This window comes from Diabrotica virgifera, chromosome 5 (genome assembly GCF_917563875.1).
Source record: "Diabrotica virgifera virgifera chromosome 5, PGI_DIABVI_V3a".
Taxonomy (NCBI): Eukaryota; Metazoa; Arthropoda; class Insecta; order Coleoptera; family Chrysomelidae; genus Diabrotica; species Diabrotica virgifera.
The window spans coordinates 146,247,422-146,270,383 of NC_065447.1; the positions used below are offsets into that span (position 1 = coordinate 146,247,422).

General features: G+C 32.2%; 2 protein-coding genes across 2 annotated transcripts in view; one reads left to right on the top strand and one right to left on the bottom strand.

Annotated features, from left to right (window-relative positions):
- LOC114343615 (uncharacterized) overlaps window positions 1–14,176 on the bottom strand; it is a 95,387-nt gene extending 81,211 nt beyond the window's left edge. Inside the window, exon 1 of the mRNA XM_050650404.1 lies at window positions 13,733–14,176. Within this exon, the coding sequence (XP_050506361.1) occupies window positions 13,733–13,874 (142 nt within the window). The 5' untranslated portion in view covers window positions 13,875–14,176. The remainder of the gene's footprint in view (window positions 1–13,732) is intronic.
- A 344-nt stretch (window positions 14,177–14,520) lies between these two features.
- Window positions 14,521–22,962, top strand: part of LOC126884470 (mediator of RNA polymerase II transcription subunit 25) — a 170,145-nt gene continuing 161,703 nt past the window's right edge. The window contains exon 1 of the mRNA XM_050650405.1: window positions 14,521–14,839. Coding sequence (XP_050506362.1) covers window positions 14,718–14,839 — 122 coding nt within the window. The 5' untranslated portion in view covers window positions 14,521–14,717. The remainder of the gene's footprint in view (window positions 14,840–22,962) is intronic.

The following is a 22,962-nucleotide window of genomic DNA, read 5'->3' on the forward strand; positions in this document are numbered from 1 at the left end:
GGGTTCAGATTTACGGGGTTCTACTGTATTCATGTTATGAGAAAATAGTTCATCATCTTAACATGTTCGCTACCAAGGGAGTATTTAAGTTTCATCCTCACAGACCAGAGCTATTTAAATTCCCATTATGTGCAATGCGATCCCCAGCTCCCTGGTGAGATGCTGGTCTATGGGTAAATCGATGTGGCTCATATATGAGTCGCTTGGTAGTGAACATGTTAATTTTGTAATAAATTAACATTTCTGTAAATATGATGTCTTTGTCACCAACAGCATATTAAATTAGGCAACAATGAATGCAACTTTTGCATTAATTATTATTAAATGCATTTTTAGTGTACCAAAACTGTAATATAATAGTTTTGAAGCAATTAAAGAATAAGTATTCAGGGTCAGTAACATACATAACTCTAGCAAATGAGCCAAAATTAAAAAACCAGGTGGAAATATACACAATACATACTTTAAAAAACTGAAACGGGTATGTGCATTCACCTAATTTTTAACTTAGATTACAACGAATCTTGTAGAGATAGATTTAAAAAGAATATTATGACCTGCACATGCATCTATCTTTTCAAACTATTAACCTACACTTTTCTTAATAAGAATAAGTTTCAAATAAATAGTGATGTCCATAATTACCACACGAGAAATAAAAGTGATATCCACCTAAACAAATTCAACCGACTTCAACTAAAAAGTCTCCAATGTATGCCGGAGGACAATTTTTTAATTTGCTACCAAATTCAATAAAAGAAATATTGCATTTTAACAAGTTCAAAACCAGGTTAAAGTTGTTTTTAACTGAACATTGTTTTTATTCTCTAGACTCTAGACGAATTCATTGGCTGGAACAATAGCTGATTCCGATATTTTTATACTTTTAACCCTCCGTTAGTCGCTAGGATAAACGGAGCATCAAGAGTCGCTACGGTGTCAGAGACCGACAATTAAAAAAAAATAGTTATTGCTATAAAATTCATACAAATATTTTATATTGTGTATAGGAATGACTGAAAAATATTTTTGAATATGTTTTACTGAAAAACAACAGATATAAAATGAAAAACCCTAGTATAACAATTTGATCGATTTCATTTTCACTTCCCTCATCGTCAAAATAATTTTCATCGTTGCTAGGAACCATTTCCCATAATTCCAACAAATGTTTTTGTTCGGCTTCAAAGGACATCTATAAATAAGATTTGACCAAAACTTATCGATAAAATGCAATAATAAGATGCTAAATCCACAAGGAAAGAAAAGTTTTCCTGTAGTTGGCTGTATACCATCAATCACAAAAATTGGAATAAATCCTTTGTAAAAGGTATAAAATTTATTAAAATCCCTAAAGGGCTACATCAGAACAAAACGTTTTCGATTTTATTACAAAATCATCATCAGTGTAAGACAGTCTGGATGCTAGCTGAGCCACCAAAGAAATATAGGGGTAATAACCCTTCAAATATAAACTTTATATTTGAAGGGTTATTACCCCTATATTTCTTTGGTGGCTCAGCTAGCATCCAGACACTGATTACACTGATGATGATTTTGTAATAAAATCGAAAACGTTTTGTTCTGATGTAGCCCTTTAGGGATTTTAATAAATTTTATACCTTTTACAAAGGATTTATTCCAAAGATGCTAAATCTTTACCTGAACTGCAAGTTATGCCAATAAAGTAATAACCACACTGTTAGTCGCTACAGAGTCTTGCACCGAAAGTAGCTATAAAACTCACACAACTGTACCCAAGTAGGTAAGAATGTATACTAAGACGAGGTTAGTTGATAGGAAGAGGTACAGAAAGTGGCGATAGAAAAAAACCAGTTATTTTGTAAATTCCGAATGAATAATTCTGTCGTAGGTGTGTGACACCGATAGCGACTAACGGAGGGTTAACAATATTTTATCAGTCTCGTAATCTTGTTCTCTACTAAATGTTTGTTACCATTAATGTTTTTAATAAGATGATAAGATGAATAAATGATACAAGATGAATAAATGATACAAAAAGATCAATAAATTTATCTATCTATCTATCTGTGTCTGTTGTCTTCCCATTGTTGATGTATACGGTATACCCCAAATTTGTATTTAGTGAAACCATGGAGAATTTTGAGATAATTGTGACTTACACAGGGAAATTGGCAAAATTCGGTATGAAATAAGATATTAAAAAGACAAAAAATTCGATAATTTGTAAGAATTAGATAAGACGATAGACTATACTAAAATCACAATAAAGATGCACTAGAAATAAACAAACCGAGACACACTGAATGTTACAAGGAGCACTCCCAAACCATGATTTATAATGTATATACATTGTAAATCCCTTTGTATATACAATGTAAATCATGAATGTGTCTGGTGCTCCTCGTAACATTGAATGTGTCTTGGTTTGTTTATTTCTATGGTCTGATTTTAAACCAAGAGGAGTAATTCAAATTTACCGCACCGTATTGCTTGTTTGTAATTGTTACCTCAGGCAAGTTTACTCCACTGTTATGAAATTTTGACACTAATGACATTTATGAAATTTTGACAAATGGCATTTCATAGGTTAATTCAGTTATATCAGCAATTTTTTGTGTTTTCTGCATTATTCCGTTAATTTTTAGATTTTTGTTGTACTTTTATATATAAAACAGTCGTTTTTTGAACTCTTTAGCGACGTATTAACATAAATATAATATGTTTGGATTACCATCAAAGGTCGATATGATCAACCAAAAAAGATGTACTTGGTGATTTTTCTAGTGACTTTCTTGGGTGTGAATCTGTCTTTTTAGTTTACTCCTCCTAGTTTAAAAACAAACCATAGTACATCTTTATTGTGATTTTAATATGCATAACCCTTTTAAAATGTGCACATGGATGGCTACTATTTAAAATTCCATAGGCGGCTTTCCACACAAATGCTTCAGTTGTAGATGAAATTAAACCAAATCAATGTTCCACTAGGAAAATAAAATTCCTGTATGTCTGTTTAGAAGAGTTTGCTCTAGAATTTTTTAAGTTCTTTGGTCATATTCAACGAAGTGATCACAAAATGGAGTAGTTGTTGGTCCAAGGAAAAAGTCAGCACCAATGAAGTAGATCTCAGTAGACTTAGAGTGCTTGTAGCGCTCTCTGAACGAACTGAAATATAAGATAAAAATAAAAATGTATACCATTTTTATTTAATATATATATATATATATATATATATATATATATATATATATATATATATATATATATATATATATATATATTTACATCCTACTATTCTTAAGGACTCAATCCATACCGCAACCGTACAGCCTCTCCTATTTAGAGGTGTATATAATATTTTAATAATCGAATATATTGAATCTAGTGACAAAACATTCTTAATGCCCAAATTTCTATTTTGATAAGATGAAAATTAATATATACTTGTCTTTTTGGTTCCGTTATCATTATAAACTCATTACGATTTCTTACTTTTGCAGCCTCATGAGTATAATTTTAAACAGTATTGTGGTGTTGCGGCCTCATATACACAACATTATAGACTCAAACAGTGTTGTCAATTCGCTCACTGCGTATTTAGATAATTTGGGGTTTCCCCTTTGTGATTTCAACGAAGTTATTTCCTATTTCGCGATTGTTTAAGTAATGGGATACATGAAATCGGAACATATGGTTTTAAAATCGACAAAAGTATAATAATTTAATAGTCTGTATTTTTAAACAAACGCTTATAACTTTACTGGTAAAATATTTTAATGACTTCTAAAAATAATCTGAACACGATAATATGTATTGAAAGAAATATAATAATTTTGGTTGGGTCAATGTAATACTTTTTTAATATTTCACGTTGTTCTTTAGTTTAATTTCTCAACGATAATACATAAATATATAGAATCTAACTTTATATTAGATAATTAGGTAATATAGAACATAATTAGATTCGTAGTTAATATACACCTAGAAAGCAAATTTCTTGAATTTTTATTAATTTATTTTTTATACAGGGTGTCCCAAAAAGATTGGTCATAAATTATACCACAGATTCTGGGGTCAAAAATAGGTTGATTGAACCTCACTTACCTATATAAATAAAGCACACAAAAAAAGTTACAGCCCTTTGAAGTTACAAAATGAAAATAAATTTTTTTTCATATATCGAAAACTCTTAGAGATTTTTCATTGAAAATGGACATGTGGCATTCTTATGGCAGCAGCATCTTAAATAAAAAAATATAGTAAAATTTGTGTACCCCATAAAAATTTTATGGGGGGTTTGTTCCCCTAAACCCCCCAAACTTTTGTGTACGTTCCAATTATTAGTGTGGCACCATTAGTTAAACACACTGTTTTTAAAAAATTTTTGCCTCTTAAGACTTTTTTGATAATCCAGTGTTTATCGAGATATTTTGAATATTTATCGAATCCACCACATATTTGTATATGGCTAAGTACGATTATAGAGACCTGTTAATAATCTGAAAATTTGTTAATAACCTATTTATAATTTACATTTTTAGGTATATTTTAAAAAAGAAGCCACATCTCGATAAAAGGTGACATCAAAAAAAGACTAAGGGCAAAAAAGTTTTAAAAACACTGTGTTTAACTAATGGTACCACAATAATAGTTTAATTGGAACGTACACAAACATTTGGGGGGTTTAAAGGTACAAAACTCCCATAAAATATTTATGTAAATACATTAAAAAGAAGCCGCATCTCGATAAATATCGCTTATCGAAAAAATACTAAGAGGCAAAAAACGTTTTAAAAACGTTGTGTTTAACTAATAATGAATTAATTGGAACGTACACAGAAGTTTGGGGGGCCGTTTAAGGGATCAAAACCCCCATAAAATTTTTATGGGGTGGACAAATCTCACTATAATTTTGTTTTAAGATGATCCTGCCATAAGAATGATACATGTCCACTTTCAATAAAAAATCTTTAATAGTTTTCGATATATTGAAAAAATCGATTTTCATTTTGTAACTTCAAAGGGCTGTAACTTTTTATGAGCACATTTGCACTAAGGTAAGTTAGGTTTAATCGAACTATTTTTGACTCCAGAATGTGTGGTATAATTTATGACCAATCTTTTCGGGACAACCTGTATATAGGTCAGTAAAATGAAATACGGCGATGAATTAACGTGAAATACGGCGATAAAATTTCACAAAAATTTGGATATAGGTTCCTCTTATAAGTACTCAACTTTACTTCTGAACTTGTGCCATTGGTTGCTTTTACTTGGGAGATGAAATATTGTAGGCGAAAAAACGTACGTTCAAAAAATGTACGGAAATGGATAAATTAGCAAATTTTAAGCAACTCTTGTGCTATAGAATTTTTGCTCTAAGTTAATACTTTTCAGTTATTTGTGAGTGAAAATGTTAATTTTTCAACGAAAAGAACCACGATTTTAGACGGTTTTTCGTAAATAACTCAACAACTAAATAATTTGTAAAAAAAATAATATTAGCAAATATATAGCTTATAAAAAATAGAAAACGGTACATTCATGAAGTCTGTAGACTCAAATTACAAATCGAGTATTTCAACGTGGAATAACCAAAAAATGAAGCACTTTTTGGGAAAATATGCAGAAAACTCAAAACTTTTATTTACTTTTCTAAATTTTTCCTTTCTTATAACACTTTTTAATATCATTTTTAAAAAAAGCATTTTTTTTTCAACATTTCGAAGTTTGTTTTTTTATTTTATCAGTAACCACTTTCTTTTCAAAAATAAGCACTTTGAACCGGTTGGTGAAACTTAAAGATCATACATGTTTCGACGAGTAGTCAAATCTAAGTATTCAAGCTTAAATAACGGGAAAACGATGCAATGTATAAAATATACCTGCTAAATATTTGTCAAAGTACTTCGCAATACCTATCAAATGAGCTTAAGAATAAGTTAATAGCGTCAAAATTAAGCAAGTTATTATGAAAATAAAAGAACCCCTTGGAATTAAAAAAAAAATCCATTTCCACAAAAATTAAAATTTATAATAATCCTTACAAGAACTTCTTTATATTAGCATAAGTAATGATTTCAATAATTTTGACCGGTTTAGAATGCATATTTTTGAAAAAAGATATAATTTAAAAAAATCATAATTTTTCAAATTATTGTAATTTTCATATTCTTTTGATAATAACTCCAAAAATAATCAAAATACGTAAAAAATTATATAGAACCAAATTTTAGTTTTTTCTGTCAAATATTTTACTATTTCTATAGGGTAAAAAATAGCCGAGATAGAAACGTTTAAATCTTGAATTAACCTTTTATTTTTAAAAAAGTAAGAGGTATAAAAGATTAAGTTTTACGTGGTGAAATAGCCCTTCAAACTAACTTTCAAACGGTTTTTAGGTGAACATGATATCGTAAAAGTGGACGGAGGTATTAAAAAAAACATAACATTTTTTGGAAACATTTTTAAAAGATAAATTTTGAAAAAATTTTGGAGCATAAATTTTAATGCCATCAACATGTTCGGGGCTCATTTGATAGATATTTTTAAGTACTTTGACAAATGTTTAATAAGTTTATGTTATAAAATGCATCATTTTTCCGTTATTTCAGCTTGAACACTTAGATTTTTTACTCGCCGAAAAAAATATACATTCAATTACCTATAACTCACTTTTAGTTAACACTAAAAGGTTTTTCTAGTAAGGAGTTTATTCCGTTTTTTATTAGCTTCAATATTGGTAATAATAACTTTTTTGTAAAATCTTATAGTTTTTGAGCTATTGATGAAAAATCGGTTAAAAACATGTATTTTTCTCAAGAAAAATTAAAATCTATGATCTTTAATAACTCAAAAAGTTTACATTTATTTTAATAACTTTATATAACAAATGTTGCTTAGAATTTGTTCCTCTATCGAATTATGGGGTTATTTTGAATAAAATAATTTTCACCCCCGAGAAGGGGTGACATCCACCCCAGGGTAAAAGCGCAAGTTGGCACCATGTCACCTTTGTTCCTTGAGATATCCTCTAACTACTCACAAATTTTCATACAAATCGATGGAGGTTCAACGAAATCGGAGGTAATAACTCATATCCACCTTCAGTGACTCCACTAAAAGGGAACAACTTTATTTTGAGCGTCGCGTCACTTGCTTAATTTTGGTGCTAAAAACTGTTATAAAAATCAAAAACAAAGCTTTTATTAAACACTTTAAAAAAAATTTGATGAGTTTTCCCTGAAAAGTCCTTAATTTTTTGGTTATTTAACGTTGACATGTTCAATTTGGAATTTGACGACTAAGAACCTACTTTTCATAACTCTGCTTCTACAGGGTTTACAGACTTAATTCATATTCTATTTTTTCATGTTTTTATAAGCTACATTTTTGCTAAGAATATTTTTTTGGATAAAATACTTACTTTTTGAGTTATTTGTGAAAAACCGTCTATAAATTTGTGTTTTTTTTTTTTTGTTGAAACATGGACAGTTTCACTCGCAAATAACTCAAAAAGTATTATATTAAACGTGAAATGATCCAATAAAACAAAAGTTGCTTAGAATTAGTCAGTTTATCCATTTTTGAGAAGGGGTGGCTTTCACCCTTCAAGTAAAAGCAACCCTGGGCTCACGTCCAAAACTGAAGTAAAGGGGAAAAGGAACCTAAATCCATATTTTCAAGCAAATCCGTCATTTACCTAATAGGCAAAATGCCTGTTTTTCTTCGGCTGTGCCTCCTACTCAAATGAAATATTATCATCTCATCTCTTTCGTGGTAGATATGTGCTTCTTTTTGAAATGCTATTTATCCCGTATTATTCTAACTATTCTGTCTTACATTTTACTGGTAAGCCTATTCCATTCTCTTCTTCTTTTTTGCACTCATTCTTTGATGTTGTTTATTCTGCATATGTGTCTAATCTCATTACTCATTTATCTGTCCAATAGTGTTTTTGCGATTATTCTTCTTACTATTCAAAACAAGTAATTGGAATTCGTAAATTCTAGGTTTTCATCCAAAGTGACCGAAAGTAGAATCGGAAGTCGATATTTGAACTATTCGTGTAACTTTGCGTCCGTAGATTGATATACGATTTCACTAATTTTGAGTAATTTTTACTAAACTTTCGGTCATAACTGTTTAACCTGAAATGACTTCCAAACCTGAACTAAAAATTCATGCTCGACTTTTCAATAAGCTTCTATTGCTATGTCACAATGTACTATTTCTGCAACTATAATATGGCACTTTCCGGTTAGAATTATTTAATCGGAAATGATGTAAGAATCAAAAATATACATTTGTTTTCATCTTGCTAAGGCACGCCGAATAATATATCGCTTATACTATTTAGGTGACTTTAAAATGGTACTTCCGTTTGCAACTCTAAATCCGAAAGTCGGGCGTCAAATTTCTCATCTTTAATACCACCCTTGGGTTACAAGCTTTCATTCGATATCTCATTTGTCATTCTATCGGTATTAATAACGGAAGAGTTATATTCGCGGACAGACAGTCACGAAACCGGAAATATATATTTGTTCTCGTCTTACTAAGGCGCGTCGAATAATATATCGCTTGTACTATTCTGACGATGTTAAAGCAGTATTTTCGGTTTCATTTCTAAAACCAGAAATCCTTGGTCAAATTTCTACCCCCTTTAGTACCTTCCTTGGTTATAAACTTTCTTTTGACACTTCATTTGTCATTCTACCTAGTATAATGACGAAGAAGTTGTGTTTACGGACGGACAAACATGCATGAAACCGGACGTATATTAGTTTTCGTCATGCTGTCAACTAATATTTCGCTTGTACTATTTCAGCGATTGTAAAACAATATTTCCGGTTTCAACTGTAAAACTGGAAGTCGGAAATCAAATTTCTAATATACCTCTAATAAAATTTTTGGGTTAGAAATTCCCATTCGACACCTCATTTGTCACTCTATTTATTTTAATAACGGAGGAGTTATATTCGCCGACAGACAGACTGACGGACGGACAGGCATGAAACCGGAAGTATATATTAATTTGTTCTCATCTTGCTAAGGTGCGTCGAATAATATATCGCGTGGACTATTTCGGTGACTTTATAACAGTACTTCCGGTTGTAACTATAAAACCGGAAGTGCAAGGGCAAATTTACCACATTTAATACTATCCACACAGAGGCGATTAGGCCTTACATGGGCAGCATTTTGCAAAGTAAGCCATATTCTAAAATGCTCAATTCCTAGGTGTATTAAGCGAAAGGTTTATAACCAATGTGTTTTGCCAGTACAAACTTATGAAGCAGAGACTTTAGCACTGACACAAAAATCAGCAAATAACATCAGAGTCACACAACGAGCCATGGAACGTGCAATGCTGAACGTGAGCCTTCGAGACCACATAACAAACCAACAAATCAGGCAAAGATCAGGAGTTCAAGACGTCATCGAAAACGATACGACGCTTAAGTGGAACTGGGCAGGGCACTTAGCTAGAACACAAGATGGACGGTGGACACAACGAATCATGGAATGGAGGCACAGAAACTATAAAAGAAGCCGAGGACGACCACCGACTAGATGGACCGACGACATAGCAGGAAACTGGCTACAAGAGGCCCAGTGTAGAGAATACTGTAAAGAACTGAGGGAGGCCTACGTCCAGCAGTGGCCGCGATTGGCTGATTGATTGATTGATTAATACCATCCTTAGGTTATAAGCTTTCATTCAACATTGCATTTAGCCTCATTTATTATCCTTCTATCTGGTCTAATGACGGGAAGAAGTTGTGTTTATAGACAGACAGACAGACATGCATAAATTCAACGTTTTCACATTTTTTTAGAATGGGCGAAAACAATATTTATTTTTATTTATGTAACAGCGATAGTTATATTCTGAATTACAAACATATATACATACCTACCTTAATAAATGTGTTAATGAAAATTTAAAGAATTGTGGAAAATTTCTGTGAAACAAAATATCCTCGCGTATGACTATTAATAAAATAAAATATACCTAATGCAATTCAATACATTTTCTAACACATAAAAATGAACAATACCAGTAAATCATCTGTAAGCAAGACGATTGTAAAATATGCGGGATAGAATGATTCAATATTCGAGCAACAGTGTTGCCAGCTAAGTCGAGGTCATAATGTCGTATTATAGTTTAACACATGAAGGATATACACATTGAATATACACATAAAAGCGACCTCCAACGGCAAATGGCTGAACTATAAGCGACGTTACGGACTCATTTTGTTTTAAGATTTACAGGAATTCTAAGACACCAACAAGATTTGTAACATTTTTGTTTGGTAGGTAGAGGTCTCTAGTTTCTCATTCAACAAAACTTTGGTAGAAAATGACAACCAGTTAAAAGAAATACATGAAAAAAATTACGGACTCCGTATATTGAGGCCGTAAATCGCTCGAGTCCGTTGTGTATGGTCAAAACCAAGACTTTAGTTTCGTTTTGCAACAAAATGAAAATGTTAATTCATTTTTATCTCTATTAGTTTACTCCTATCCGAGTATAAGGGTCCATTTTTTGTTGGAATTTTTCCTTGCTGGACAGGTGAGTTGTGAATTTCAAATTGTAGAATTCCCTCATCTTTTTGCTCCAGCATCCGTTTGACTTGCAATTTTAGAAGCCATGAAGGTATAACCAGAAAAATGATCCCAATAAGGTTTTTAATTTAATATTATTTTATATTTTATTAGATTAAAAACTTTGACTTGACTTATTTTTGAAAAATTTAAACACAGAATGAAAGATTACATTATTACTAAGAGCGGAAAGTCCCTGAAAACTTCTATATTTATTTTAATAAGTTACAGGGGTGAAAGTTACAAGGTTTAGGAAATTCAAGACATAAAAAATGTCCCGTTTTTACTCTTGCAATTAAACTTGTATTATTTTCTTGTATTGTTGTATTTTAGCAAATAATGTTTTAGGCACACTAGGTTAGTTTTATTCTTTTATTATCTATTTGTTAGAAGTATTGCTATTTTCCTTTAGAATAAATTAAAAATAAAAAAATGGTTTGTCCATTTTACTTAATCCCATAAGCTGTATTCGTCCTACGCCAACATTCTATATACCATATACCAGAATGATGTCACAGGCCAACAAAATTAATCACCTATACAAAACACGCTATAGGTGTAACATTTTTGATATACCAGCGTTTTAAGTAAAACTCTGAAAGTGTACATTAATGTTACACTTGGAAGGGAGAGTGTTAAAATGTATAATATACAGGGTGTCCAGAAACTCTACCGACAAACGAAGACAGGAGATTCCTCAGATAATTTTAAGACAATTTAATCCAATTCACCTAGTCCGAAAATGCTTCTTAAGGGAGCTAGAGCTCTTTGAAGATGGCGCCATGAAATTAGTTTTTCTTAAATACTTCCAGAACGCTTCTATTTAGAAAAACGAAAATTGGTATGCATATTTACTTTTCAGAGATGAATCGATTCCATCCATTGCAAATTTCTAGTACTGGTCATAGGTGTCCGCTTTAGGTAGAGCAACGGGTATTTTATCGCATACAGTAGAACTCCAATTATCCGGACTCCAATTATCCGGATCGCCAATTATCCGGATCAGATTGAGAAAAAGAAAAAATCAAGTTTGTAAAAAAATAATTCATTTTACTGTGATTCAGTATTGTGTGTCAATATTACGTGATGTAAACTTTGTCATTTACATATTGTTGTGTATACTATATTGTTTTTCATAATAAATACCGTATATATTCTCCATTGTGTTTTGCTGTAATGACATTTCTTTCCCGGAAAAGGCCTTTTTCGAGACAAATCCAATTATCCAGATTTTTGATTATCCGGATCGGGTCCGGTCCCAATTATTCCGGATAATTGGAGTTCTACTGTAACGTTTTTGTCCTTAACTTTTATGCATTTTTGACACCGGATTATTAAATTGTGAGGTATTCTAGTACTAAAAGGTCCTCTTGTTTTAAGTTGGTAGGACACACCATTTTCTAGAAAAATCGATTTGAAAGTTTTTCGTTTTTGGAATTTGAAAAAAAAATTGAAAGAACTTTTCAACAAAAAAGGAAGTATTTTACCAACATAAAGTAAGAGTAACTTTTAGTACTCGAATACCCCATAATTTAATAATCTAGTGTCAAAAATGCTCAAAAATTCAAGACAAAAAAGTTATGCTATAAAATAACTGTTGACCTACCCAAAACGGACGCCTATGACCAGTAAAAGAAATTCGCAATTAATGAAATCGATTTATCTCTGGAATATAAATAAATGTACCGGTTTTCGTCTTCCTAAACAGTTTTTTTTTAAATTTTTTTTTATTTAAAAAGCGAAAAATTTTTAAAATCGATTTTTCTAGAAAACGGTGTGTCCTACCGATTTAAAACAAGAGTATCATTTAGTACCAGAATACTTCAAAATTTCATAATCCAGTGTCAGAAATGCATAAAAGTTAAAGATAAAAAAGTTATGCGATAAAATAACTGTTGCCCTACCCAAAACGGACGCCTATGATAGGTACTAGAAATTTGCAATGGATGGATTAGATTTATATCTTATAGATAAATACGCATACCAATTTTTGTTTTTCTAAATAGAAGCGTTCTGGAGGTATTTAAGAAAAACTAATTACAAGACGCCATCTTCAAAGAGCTCTAGCTCCTTTAGGAAGCATTTTCGGACTAAGTGAATTGGGTTAAATTATCTTAAAATTATCTGAAGAATCTCCTGTCTTCGTTTGTCGGTAGAGTTTCTGGACACCCTGTATATGTCTGAATTGTCAATATGAACAAGTCAGATACAATTAAATTATTAGAAGATTTTTTACCAAGCAACAAAAACAAAATTTATTTAATTTAATGTATGATAACTATTTTCAAAGTGGAAATCAAAATGTCAAATAACTTACATAATTTCAAAACAAAATTGTGGCTTGTTCCCTACTAAAATAGTAAATTGCATAAAATGTCACAAGAACAATACTACTTCAGAACAATGTTGATAATATATTATGGTAATGAAGCTTTTAGTACAAATCAATACTATTTAGTAATCCTAAGTATTTTAGACTTTACCGTAAAAGGGCAAATAGTGATAAATCAAAAAATACACAGGAGTACAGGTGAGAAGGTAGAAAAATTGAAAAGGAAATATTAAATACTAATTTCGAAGGGCAAAATCACTCCTGAAAAAGAATAGGAGATTTACTGATTACTGAATTGAAAGTGAAGAAAAATACATTCTCACACCAGAGACTAGGTATTCTCTATAGTTTTATTTTATTATTCTGTAAAATATGGAACCAACAAAGGTGAGAGAAAATCAGTTACCACTTACAATTTATGGGATTGGTGCAATAACCTTCCACATGCACATTGCATAGTTTTGAGGAAAACGTGCATATGTATATCGATCCTAAGGACTATGCTATTAACATTTTTGGTGCAATAACCGTCCATGTTGTTCTACATTGAATTTCTTACACACTATGTGTATGGTTTTTGCTCCAAACTCCAAAGATAGCTGTAGGTACAGGATGCTGATATTACAGATTATGCTTTAATTACATTTAAATGACACATCTTATGCAATTACTTTCCCTTTTTGCAGTTTTAAGAAAGAACTAAGCAGCATATGTGCGAAATAAACAAGGAAAACAGAACACAACATACCATATAAATCACAATGTGACTAATCTACAAGTATATACCTTAATACCTACCATCTATTGTTGTTTCTTTATCTATTTCAGTATCATCTCCATTTAAATTTGGCGCCGTTTTCTCCTTTGAGACTGGAGTCTCAGGTTCAGCTTCAGAATTAGTAGTTTTGGATTTTTCCGATAACTTTTTATTTGGTTCCATATCTACTACTTACATTTATTGTGCTAACCAGATATGTATCCTAAAATTCAACCTTAAAGGTCCATTTATAAAAATTGGGTACACCAAAACGCGTCACTGAACTAGAATTAAAAAATGACAACGTTTCCTATCCTGGGGCATAAAACCGCTCTACAATGTATGAAGATTGCCACTAACCACTGATATTATAATTCTAAAAGATACTTAGATTTTATTTTAAAAACAATTTGTCCAAATAAATTACTCTCATATACACGCATTTTACAAAACGCTTGTCAAGCTAAGATGGCAGGAGCATCGCATTTTGACACTTTCTGTCCATTCTGTCGAAAAAAAAAACCGCCAAAATATGAAACATCATAGTATTTCTGGTTGCTGCATACATTAGAAGAAGACGCAATATGGAATACGAAAGAAGTCAGAAGACGTTACTCAATGTAAGTTTTTCAACATATAAATCCTTTTGAGTAGTGGATTAGAGTGGATTCTGTAATATAAACAAACATGTCAACTCTCATAAAAAAAATAGTACTTTCATTATCCCATTGGGAAAGTGTTACGTGACAAGAAGAAGAAAGTCGAAAGTTTTATGTCAAAGTCAAAAGTCAAAACAGCTTTGATTGACATGTTGAATGTTGATTGACTGTGTTCCATAACTGTGTTGGTGTTGAGTTGATTGTTGATTTGGTTGATTTGGGATTTGGTATTTGGTGTTGATTGATCATCAACTAAAAAATAAATCACAATAAAAAAATTTTGATAAATAAGAACATTTTAAATAAATATTTGTTTAGAGAATCAAGATATGTAAATAACGTAACTTGAATATTAGCAAACACAAAAATGGTAGTTTGTTCAGTTGAGCATGGTGTCCAAGCGGATGTAATATTTCTTATAGAAGGAACTGCTGTAAATGGAGCATACATAAATGATATTAAAACCAGCTACATAATACCTTCTTTGGAGTGAGTAAAATTGAATCTATTCTTTTAACATCGAATAAATTCTTTGGTATTACCTACAAGTATAGTACAAGAGAGTGGGTCACTATGAAACTGAAATTTATATCAATGGATTCTGTTTCAGTTATAGTAATAGTAATCTTATTGCAGTCATTTATATTTGAGTAGTATCGTTAAATTTCAAGAGGTGAACATACTGAATAGCATGTATAATTATTAAAAGTACTACTTATTAATTTACTATAATTTATTAATTTCTACCTGGACTGAAAACTTATCACACCATTCAAATACAAATGACTTTCTAATAAGCTTAACCCTTTCAATGCGGAAAGCGCACCTATATGCATTGTTAATTGAATGGTGGGCTACAACAACGTTGTAAGCGACAGATTGGGTCAAAGTGAGGTTTTAATGCAATATTATTGTATATCCAATGACCAATCCGAGCATCTTTCAATCAGGCTAAAAACATTTTGCCTTCCCCGAGTTTTTCGTACTGCAATATTGGTATCCGTATTGTCATAAATGACTTGTCAATAAGTTTTTTCCATCTCTTGCATAATCTTAATTCTGTCGCTTACAACATTGTTGTAGCCCACCATTCAATTGTTGATAAAAGGCGCACCTGTGCACTCTTGTCCCATTAACTTTTAATTAAGCAGAGCAGGGTTGCACAGCACAACTCCCTACTATTTAACGCCACACTGAAAGGGTTAAGAGCAGCCAAGCCAAAGTCCAAAATTTGAATATTTTAAGTTTTTTTGGGTTATGATTGAAAATTATTCTCTTCTTCTTTCTTCACTTTTGGCGTGCATACTAGTGCATTTGCCAGCACATTTCTTAGTATTGCATTTGGTCTTGGTCATCGAAATATGCAATACTGTTTCTATGAATTAAACACGTTAATTGCCTAAATGAAGCAAAAAATATCCCACCCCCAGGCCCAACCTAGTTTTTCTAGTAAATCATTAGGTTTTTATACTAGATATGATGTACAGACTGTTATAAAGTGCTAGGTTAAAAAATTCTCTAAAAATGTATTTTGAAAATGACACCCTACTTATGGGTTTCAGATCCTCTAACGACTGAGCGCTGCGAAACCCGAATATCGGTTGTCATTTTTTCCGAGTTCTAACAAGTCTGTGCGTGCTAATATTGTAGATGTTTTGTTTAGTCTACAATCCATTCGTTGAAACTTGTTGGTACTTTAGGGAAAAGTAGAAAAAACAATCCAAAGGATGTAGAGGCACAAAAATTAAATAAAGGACACATTTACGCAAAGAAAAGTAATACAGGGGTAGGTGTTTTCAAATGGCAGGATAAAGATGATATCCTTTTTATTTATTTATTTATTTTTTTATTTATTTACCCACGGGAAAACCCCATTAACACATTCGCGGACATGCTGTCATTTTATACAAGTATTCTTATGGAGTAAATGACTTCATATGCAGTCATGACCGCGAATGTGTTAACAGTAAAAATACAATAAACACAATAAAAAAAATGAGGTACAATCATTCATTAAAATATAAAAAGTAAAAATAAGAAAAGCAAAGACTTGAAAAATCACCAGGCAAAATATTCAAAACATAACAGTTAGAAAAATAAAATATAAAATGTACACATGTAACTGAAACAAATCAATAAAATTATACAAAACACAAATACAATAATAAAATACAACAACATTGCAAGATGAAACCTAATTATCACATGGCAAGAGATCTCTTCAGTTGGCCCAGGCTTATATTAAACAGATCCATATCAAAACCGTTAAGAAAGCACATATATCTATCTAAAGGCATGTTACTACTGTAGGATGTTCTGTGAAAGGCTGTGTTAAAGGTAACGTTGTAGCGTAAACCTGGATATGGAACATTAAATCTTATACTATCCAGCAAACTGGGACAATCAATAAGTCCATTAATGATTTTGAAAACAAAGACACCTCCTGAAATATCACTCCAACACTAAGGGGAGCTAATGATAAACGTTGCTCAATCTCAGTGTAATCATGGTTCTCAATATAAGTCTGAGTTTTATAAGCACAGTATTTTAGGAACTTATGTTGGACTTTTTCAATAGTGTCAATATGAATTTGATGGTACGGAGACCAAACTACCGAACAATATTCTAATATAGATCTGACTAGACAACAATAGATTAACCTAACAGCATCAATAGAGAAGTATTTAGAGTTTCTTTTAACAAATCCAAGTAATTTAGAAGCTTTTACGGATATTGAATTGATATGTTCGACAAATGAGAGCTTTTCATCCATGATAACACCTAGATCTTTAATAGACGAGACATATCTAAGAGGTTTACTGTCTATGTGATAAGCAGTATCAATTCTGTTTAACTTACGGGAAAAACTAATATAACAACACTTCTCAACACATAACTGAAGATTATTGCAAATACACTAATCAAATAAGCGATCTATATCAGCCTGTAAAAGTTTCTGATCCTCAATATCATTCACAACTCACCAAAATTTTACATCATCAGCCAACATTAAACATTTACTATATAAGAAGCAATTAACGATATCATTAACAAATAAGTCAAAAAACAGGGGAGACATATGCCCACCCTGTGGAACACCAGAACTTACAGTAATAACATCAGAAAAAAGACCACCCACTTTAACTCGTTGGGTACAACCAAATAAAAAGTTTTTAACCCACTCAACAAAATGGACATGAAAACCTATGGATGCCAATTTATTAAGGAGAATTTGGTGATCAACATGATCAAATGCCTTACTGAAATCCGTATAAATACCATCAATCTGCTTACGATCTTCTATATGCTTTAAGAGATCAGATTGGTAGCAAATTAGATTCGTTACTGTGGATTTTTGTCTGCACAAACTGTGCTGAGATTCAGAAATCAGACCCCTGCACACCCACGACAGCTGCTTAGCTACCAAACTATCAAAGAGTTTGGGAATTGCGGATTGAATGCATATACTACGATAATTTTCTATGTCATTCTTCTTACCTTTTTTAAATATGGGTACAACAAAACTCTCCTTCCAAGCACCTGGAAATGTAGAAGACTGTAAGGATTTATTAAATAATAACAGTAATGGCTCAACAACAGTGCAGACACATTTTTTTAAAAGCAAATTAGGAACACCATCTGGACCGCTGTAAGTTTTATTTGGAAGAGAACATCCATCAAAAATATCAGTGACAGTAAAGTCAGTGATATTGAAGCAAGCACCAATGTTGCTATCTAAATGTGCACTGGGTAACTTGAGATCGTTATTACTGGGTAAGTAAACAGTCTGAAAGAAATCTTTGAATAAATTAGCAATACCTTGTCCATTAGAAGCTGACCGTTCATTATAGAATATCAAATCAGGAAGGTTGTGACTAGACAGTTTATCCCTAATATTTCCAAAAAGAATAAGGGTTATTCTGCAATTCAGCATCTAAACCTCTAATATACAGGGAAAAGCATGCATCAGACAACCGTTTACATTCTGATCGGAGACGAGAGAAATTGGAATAATTAACATCAGACCGATTCTTCATGTACAGAGAGTGGGCATACTTCTTTTCTCTCGTCAAACATCTAAGATCATGAGAAAACCACTTAGGAAAAGTAGAAGATCTATAGCGTTTCAAAGGTACAAAAGAGCGATACCTGTAGCAAGAATTTCATTGAAGACTTGAGTTGATACATTTATATCGCTATAACCTAAGCATTCCTGCCAATCTATAGCAGCCAAGAAGTTATTAAACTCAAAGTAGTTGCCGTTCTTGAAATCATAGTAGAATTCATCATAGGAGAGACATGAAGAGGAGGATGTGTTTAAGGCCATCAAACTAGCTTCATAGCCAAAATGATGTAAACTAGAGTTCAAGAGTTCAAGAGAGGATCACCCGCCCTTGTGATAACCAAGTCCCTATCGTTAGAGAAAACCAGGTCTAAAAATACATTTCTGTCATTAGGTAAAGAGTTTAGTTAGTAAAATTTTAGGTAACCATAAGCTTGTGCCACATCAACAGCTGGATCACCTCCTGGACAATGAACTAGGACACCAAACTCATCATTGGACCATACTGCATTTGGTAAGTTGTAATCGCCAAACATGTAAATATTAAGTGATGGATACTGAAGAACAATTTCTTCCATGGATTGGCAGTGCCACATGGATGCTTCCCGGGGAGAATGAGGAGGAATATAAGTACCCCCAATAATAAACTTGGACTTACAAACTGACACAAAATAAGAAGTTGTTCAATACGGTCTTCATTGATAGAGATATAATGAGTTTGCAGCTTGCTCCTAACAAATATCAGGACACCACCTCCATTCAATTTGTCACTAGATTTCAGACTTCTGTCACAACGAAAAACATCAAAACCATCACATCTCAATTCACTGTCCCTGAAGTTATCATTCAAATTACTCTCAACTAGTATGATTATGTCGTATGGACAGCATGACACATTTATTAACAAATCAGAAAGTCTTGTACGCAGGCCACCAACATTCTGATAGTACACTGTTACCCACTGTTAATGGGCAAGAGCAAGGTGTTTGTCTAAGCACTATTCATACTGACAGAACCACTAAATATACAAGAAGAGGAATAGACCCAGATAATTCATCTCTTACAGTTGGCTATAAATATTAACTTGCATTTGAAATATTACTTGGCTCGGCAGTAGTAAACGCTTTTATAATATACAAGACGGTGACAAAGGCAAAAATATCAATTACGGATTTTAGACAGACCACTGCTCTAAGTACGTTACAAATCAATGAAGTAGATGTCCGGAAAGTGCCGGAAAATGATAACAGAAAGCATATTTCATATAAAGTTGCTTCAAAAGACCGTCGAAAATGTGTAGAATGTTACGCGAAAATAAGCGCTGAAGAAGTCAGAAAAACTGCTCAGAAGAAGGGACCAAAATCAAAATTCTCATGTGATGCATGTAATAAGTTTTATTGTTTGTTATGTTTTTTTGATGTTCACCATTATTCTGTATAATTAATAGAAACTGTTTGTATTATTTAAGTAAAATAAAAATATTTTTTCATAAATCCTTATAACTTTTTTGAAAAATTTTTAATCATAATAAATACATAAAAAGTGCCGAGCTCATTCACTATAGTTTATTTTTTAACCAGTAGGAGTAAACTAAAAAGACAGATTCACACCCAAGAAAGTCACTAGAATAATAACCAAATACATCTTCTTTTTTGGTTGATTTAGTCGGCCCTCAACGGTAATCCATAAATATTATATTAAATTAATACTAAAGAGTTCCAAAAACAACTGCTTTTTAAATAAAAGCAGACTAACAATCTAAAAATTAAAGGAATAACACAGAAAACACAAAAATCGCCGATATAATTTAATTAACCTATGAAATGTCACTAGTGTCAAAATGTGATAAATATCATTAGTGTCAAAATTGTATAACAGTGGAGTAAAGTTGCCTGTGGTTGGACCAATTACAAACAAGCAATAGAGCGCGGTAAATTTGAATCACTCCTCTTGGTTAAAAAACAAACCATAGTATGTATTGCCTGCCAGGCTCTTCTGTAAAAACTTTCATATAGATAAATGTGTTTTGAAGCACTGTAGTTGGGTTACAGGCTGTTTATGTTACCGCTAGTAGTGAAGGTTGTCCTATGGGTGTCGGTATATGACCACATGATCTGAAACCCAAATGTCGGGTGTCATGGCGATTAACGTGTTAATGGTATAGATGAAGTTCAGTAAAACAGAGGTAACGCAATAACACAATAAAGGAGTTTAAACAGCAGTTTAACAGAAAAGTTTTAATAATCTGAAATCTTCTCTTTACAACGATATATAACACATTATAGTAGAAAATATCCTTCTTCTTCTTCTACGGCACTACAGCCCAAATTGAGCCTTGGCCTCCTTTATTTTTTGCCTCCACCCTTGCCTGTCTGTGGCTGCTCTTCTCCATACACGGACTCCTAAAAGGGCTTGTGCGTCGCTGTTTACTGTGTCTTCCCAGCGCTTTCGTGGCTTCCCAACCGGTCTCTTTCCGTGCATTCTAGCATTCAGTGCTCGTTTTGGTAGCCTATTCTTTCCCATTCTTATCACATGTCCGGCCCATTGCAATCTTTGTAATCTAATGAAGTTTGACAGGGGCGTTTCCTTATAAAGTTGATAAAGCTCGTTGTTGTATCGACTTCTGAAGATTCCGTTTTCCCTCACAGGTCCTAGTATTCTCCTAAGTACTTTCCTTTCGAATGTGTCGAATTTGTTTTTGGATGTTTCTTTCAGCACCCAGGCTTCACTGCCATAGCATAGAAAATATCCATGGTTATAAAATTATTTGGTTTTTAAACTCCTGCACTCAACTTACTGTGTACCGCTAGCTCAATAGCGTTTATGCGGCTCAATAGCGCTAGCTCAATACAGTGTTTTATGTTTTTGCGATTTCAAATTGTTTTTTGCGAAAACAAGTAAAATAAAAAATAAAATTTTTATGGTTTTTTTTTGTAGAATTTTAAAAAAATTTTAAATAAATGTTTTTTTCACTTTAACTTTGCAAAAATCTATGCGGAACTAAACAATACATCTAGTTTTAAGATAAAAAATAAATTAAATGTGTAAGTACTTTGATTACAGACAGGCGCGGATCCAAGGGGGGGTCAATGGGGGCGATTGCCCCCTCCTTGAGACCTCGCCTGGTGTCTACTGGCACTGTTTTTAAGAAAGAGATTACGATTGAACATAAATAGTGAATATTGTGTCCTGTTGATAACTGAAAAACTGAAACATAAATATGGCAGAATTCCTTGGGATGAAAATTATAATAGCCACTTTACACCATGCAACTAATTGCGCAATTAATTGCACAATTTCTTGCAGCAATAGAAATTGCATCGTGTCATACGCGAATTGCACAGAAAAGCTGCAACTCCTTGCTGCAAGAATAAGTTGCAGCTAAATAGAACATGTCCTATTTTTCATGCAATTTTTTCTGCAATTTGGTTATATTTTTAGTAACTTTTAAGGCTACAGTGTTTGTTTTTACTTTTCTGCTGTCAACAAATAAAAGATTTTGATGACATTGAACTTCTGTCATCTTAAATTTCAAACCAAACAATTTATTAACAAAACTAGAGGAACTTTTTACCAATTTCAAGCTTCACAGATAATATTATTCAGGTGAATAACTTTAATTATGCAACATAGGGATTAAAAAAAACTATTTTATTTCTTACAACTTGTTTCCTTTTGTAAATGAATAATATGTATTACATACTTGGATTAGGTTTTAATTGATTTTGTTATACTTAATACATAATATTATAATTTTCTCAAATTATAATCTAACATCTTTAATCTAATATCTGATAATTCTACTCAAAAAATTACATTTAATTTGTAAAAACAAACATAACCTAAAATTTATGCTATTTTGTCAAAGTTTCTGTCTATTTCATGTCAGTTTATGCAATTGTTTGCACCGTGTAATCACTTTATTGCAGAAAGTTAGTTGCAACTTATTGCACAAGTTCTTGCGCAAGAAATTGTGCAATTAATTGCGCAATTACTTGCATCGTGTAAAGTGGCTATAAGAGTCTTTGGAACATAATAAATGAAAAAGTCCCACAATAAATCTGTTTATTGCCATCTATTCAATTCAATGCCAGAGACCAGATAAAAATAGTAATTGCCGGTGCTATCTTATGGTAATTTGATCATTTAATAAAACCCCCAGAATAAGAGCCGCTTTTAGAAGTATTATGTAACAGAGACCTAAAATTGGCATTAAGGATCCGACTACTTTGCTACTACGTGTTCTCGGTCTTATTGTATGGTGTCGAGTCTTGCGACTGTGAATAAAATCGATTTAAATCGCCTTGAGGCTCTCGAAATGTGGTGCAACAGAAGAATTTTAAGAGTTTATTGGATGGAGAAGATTCAAAACTCCACAATACTAAAATGTCTCAGCAAGACTACTGCGATTAAAAGAAGCATCAAGAACAGATAGCTGGATTATTTCTGACATTTAATGAGAGGTCCCAAATATAGGTTGCTAGAAAATATTATTCCAGTGAAAATAGCAGGCAAACGCAGTCCAGGACGAAGAGGAACTTCATGGTTT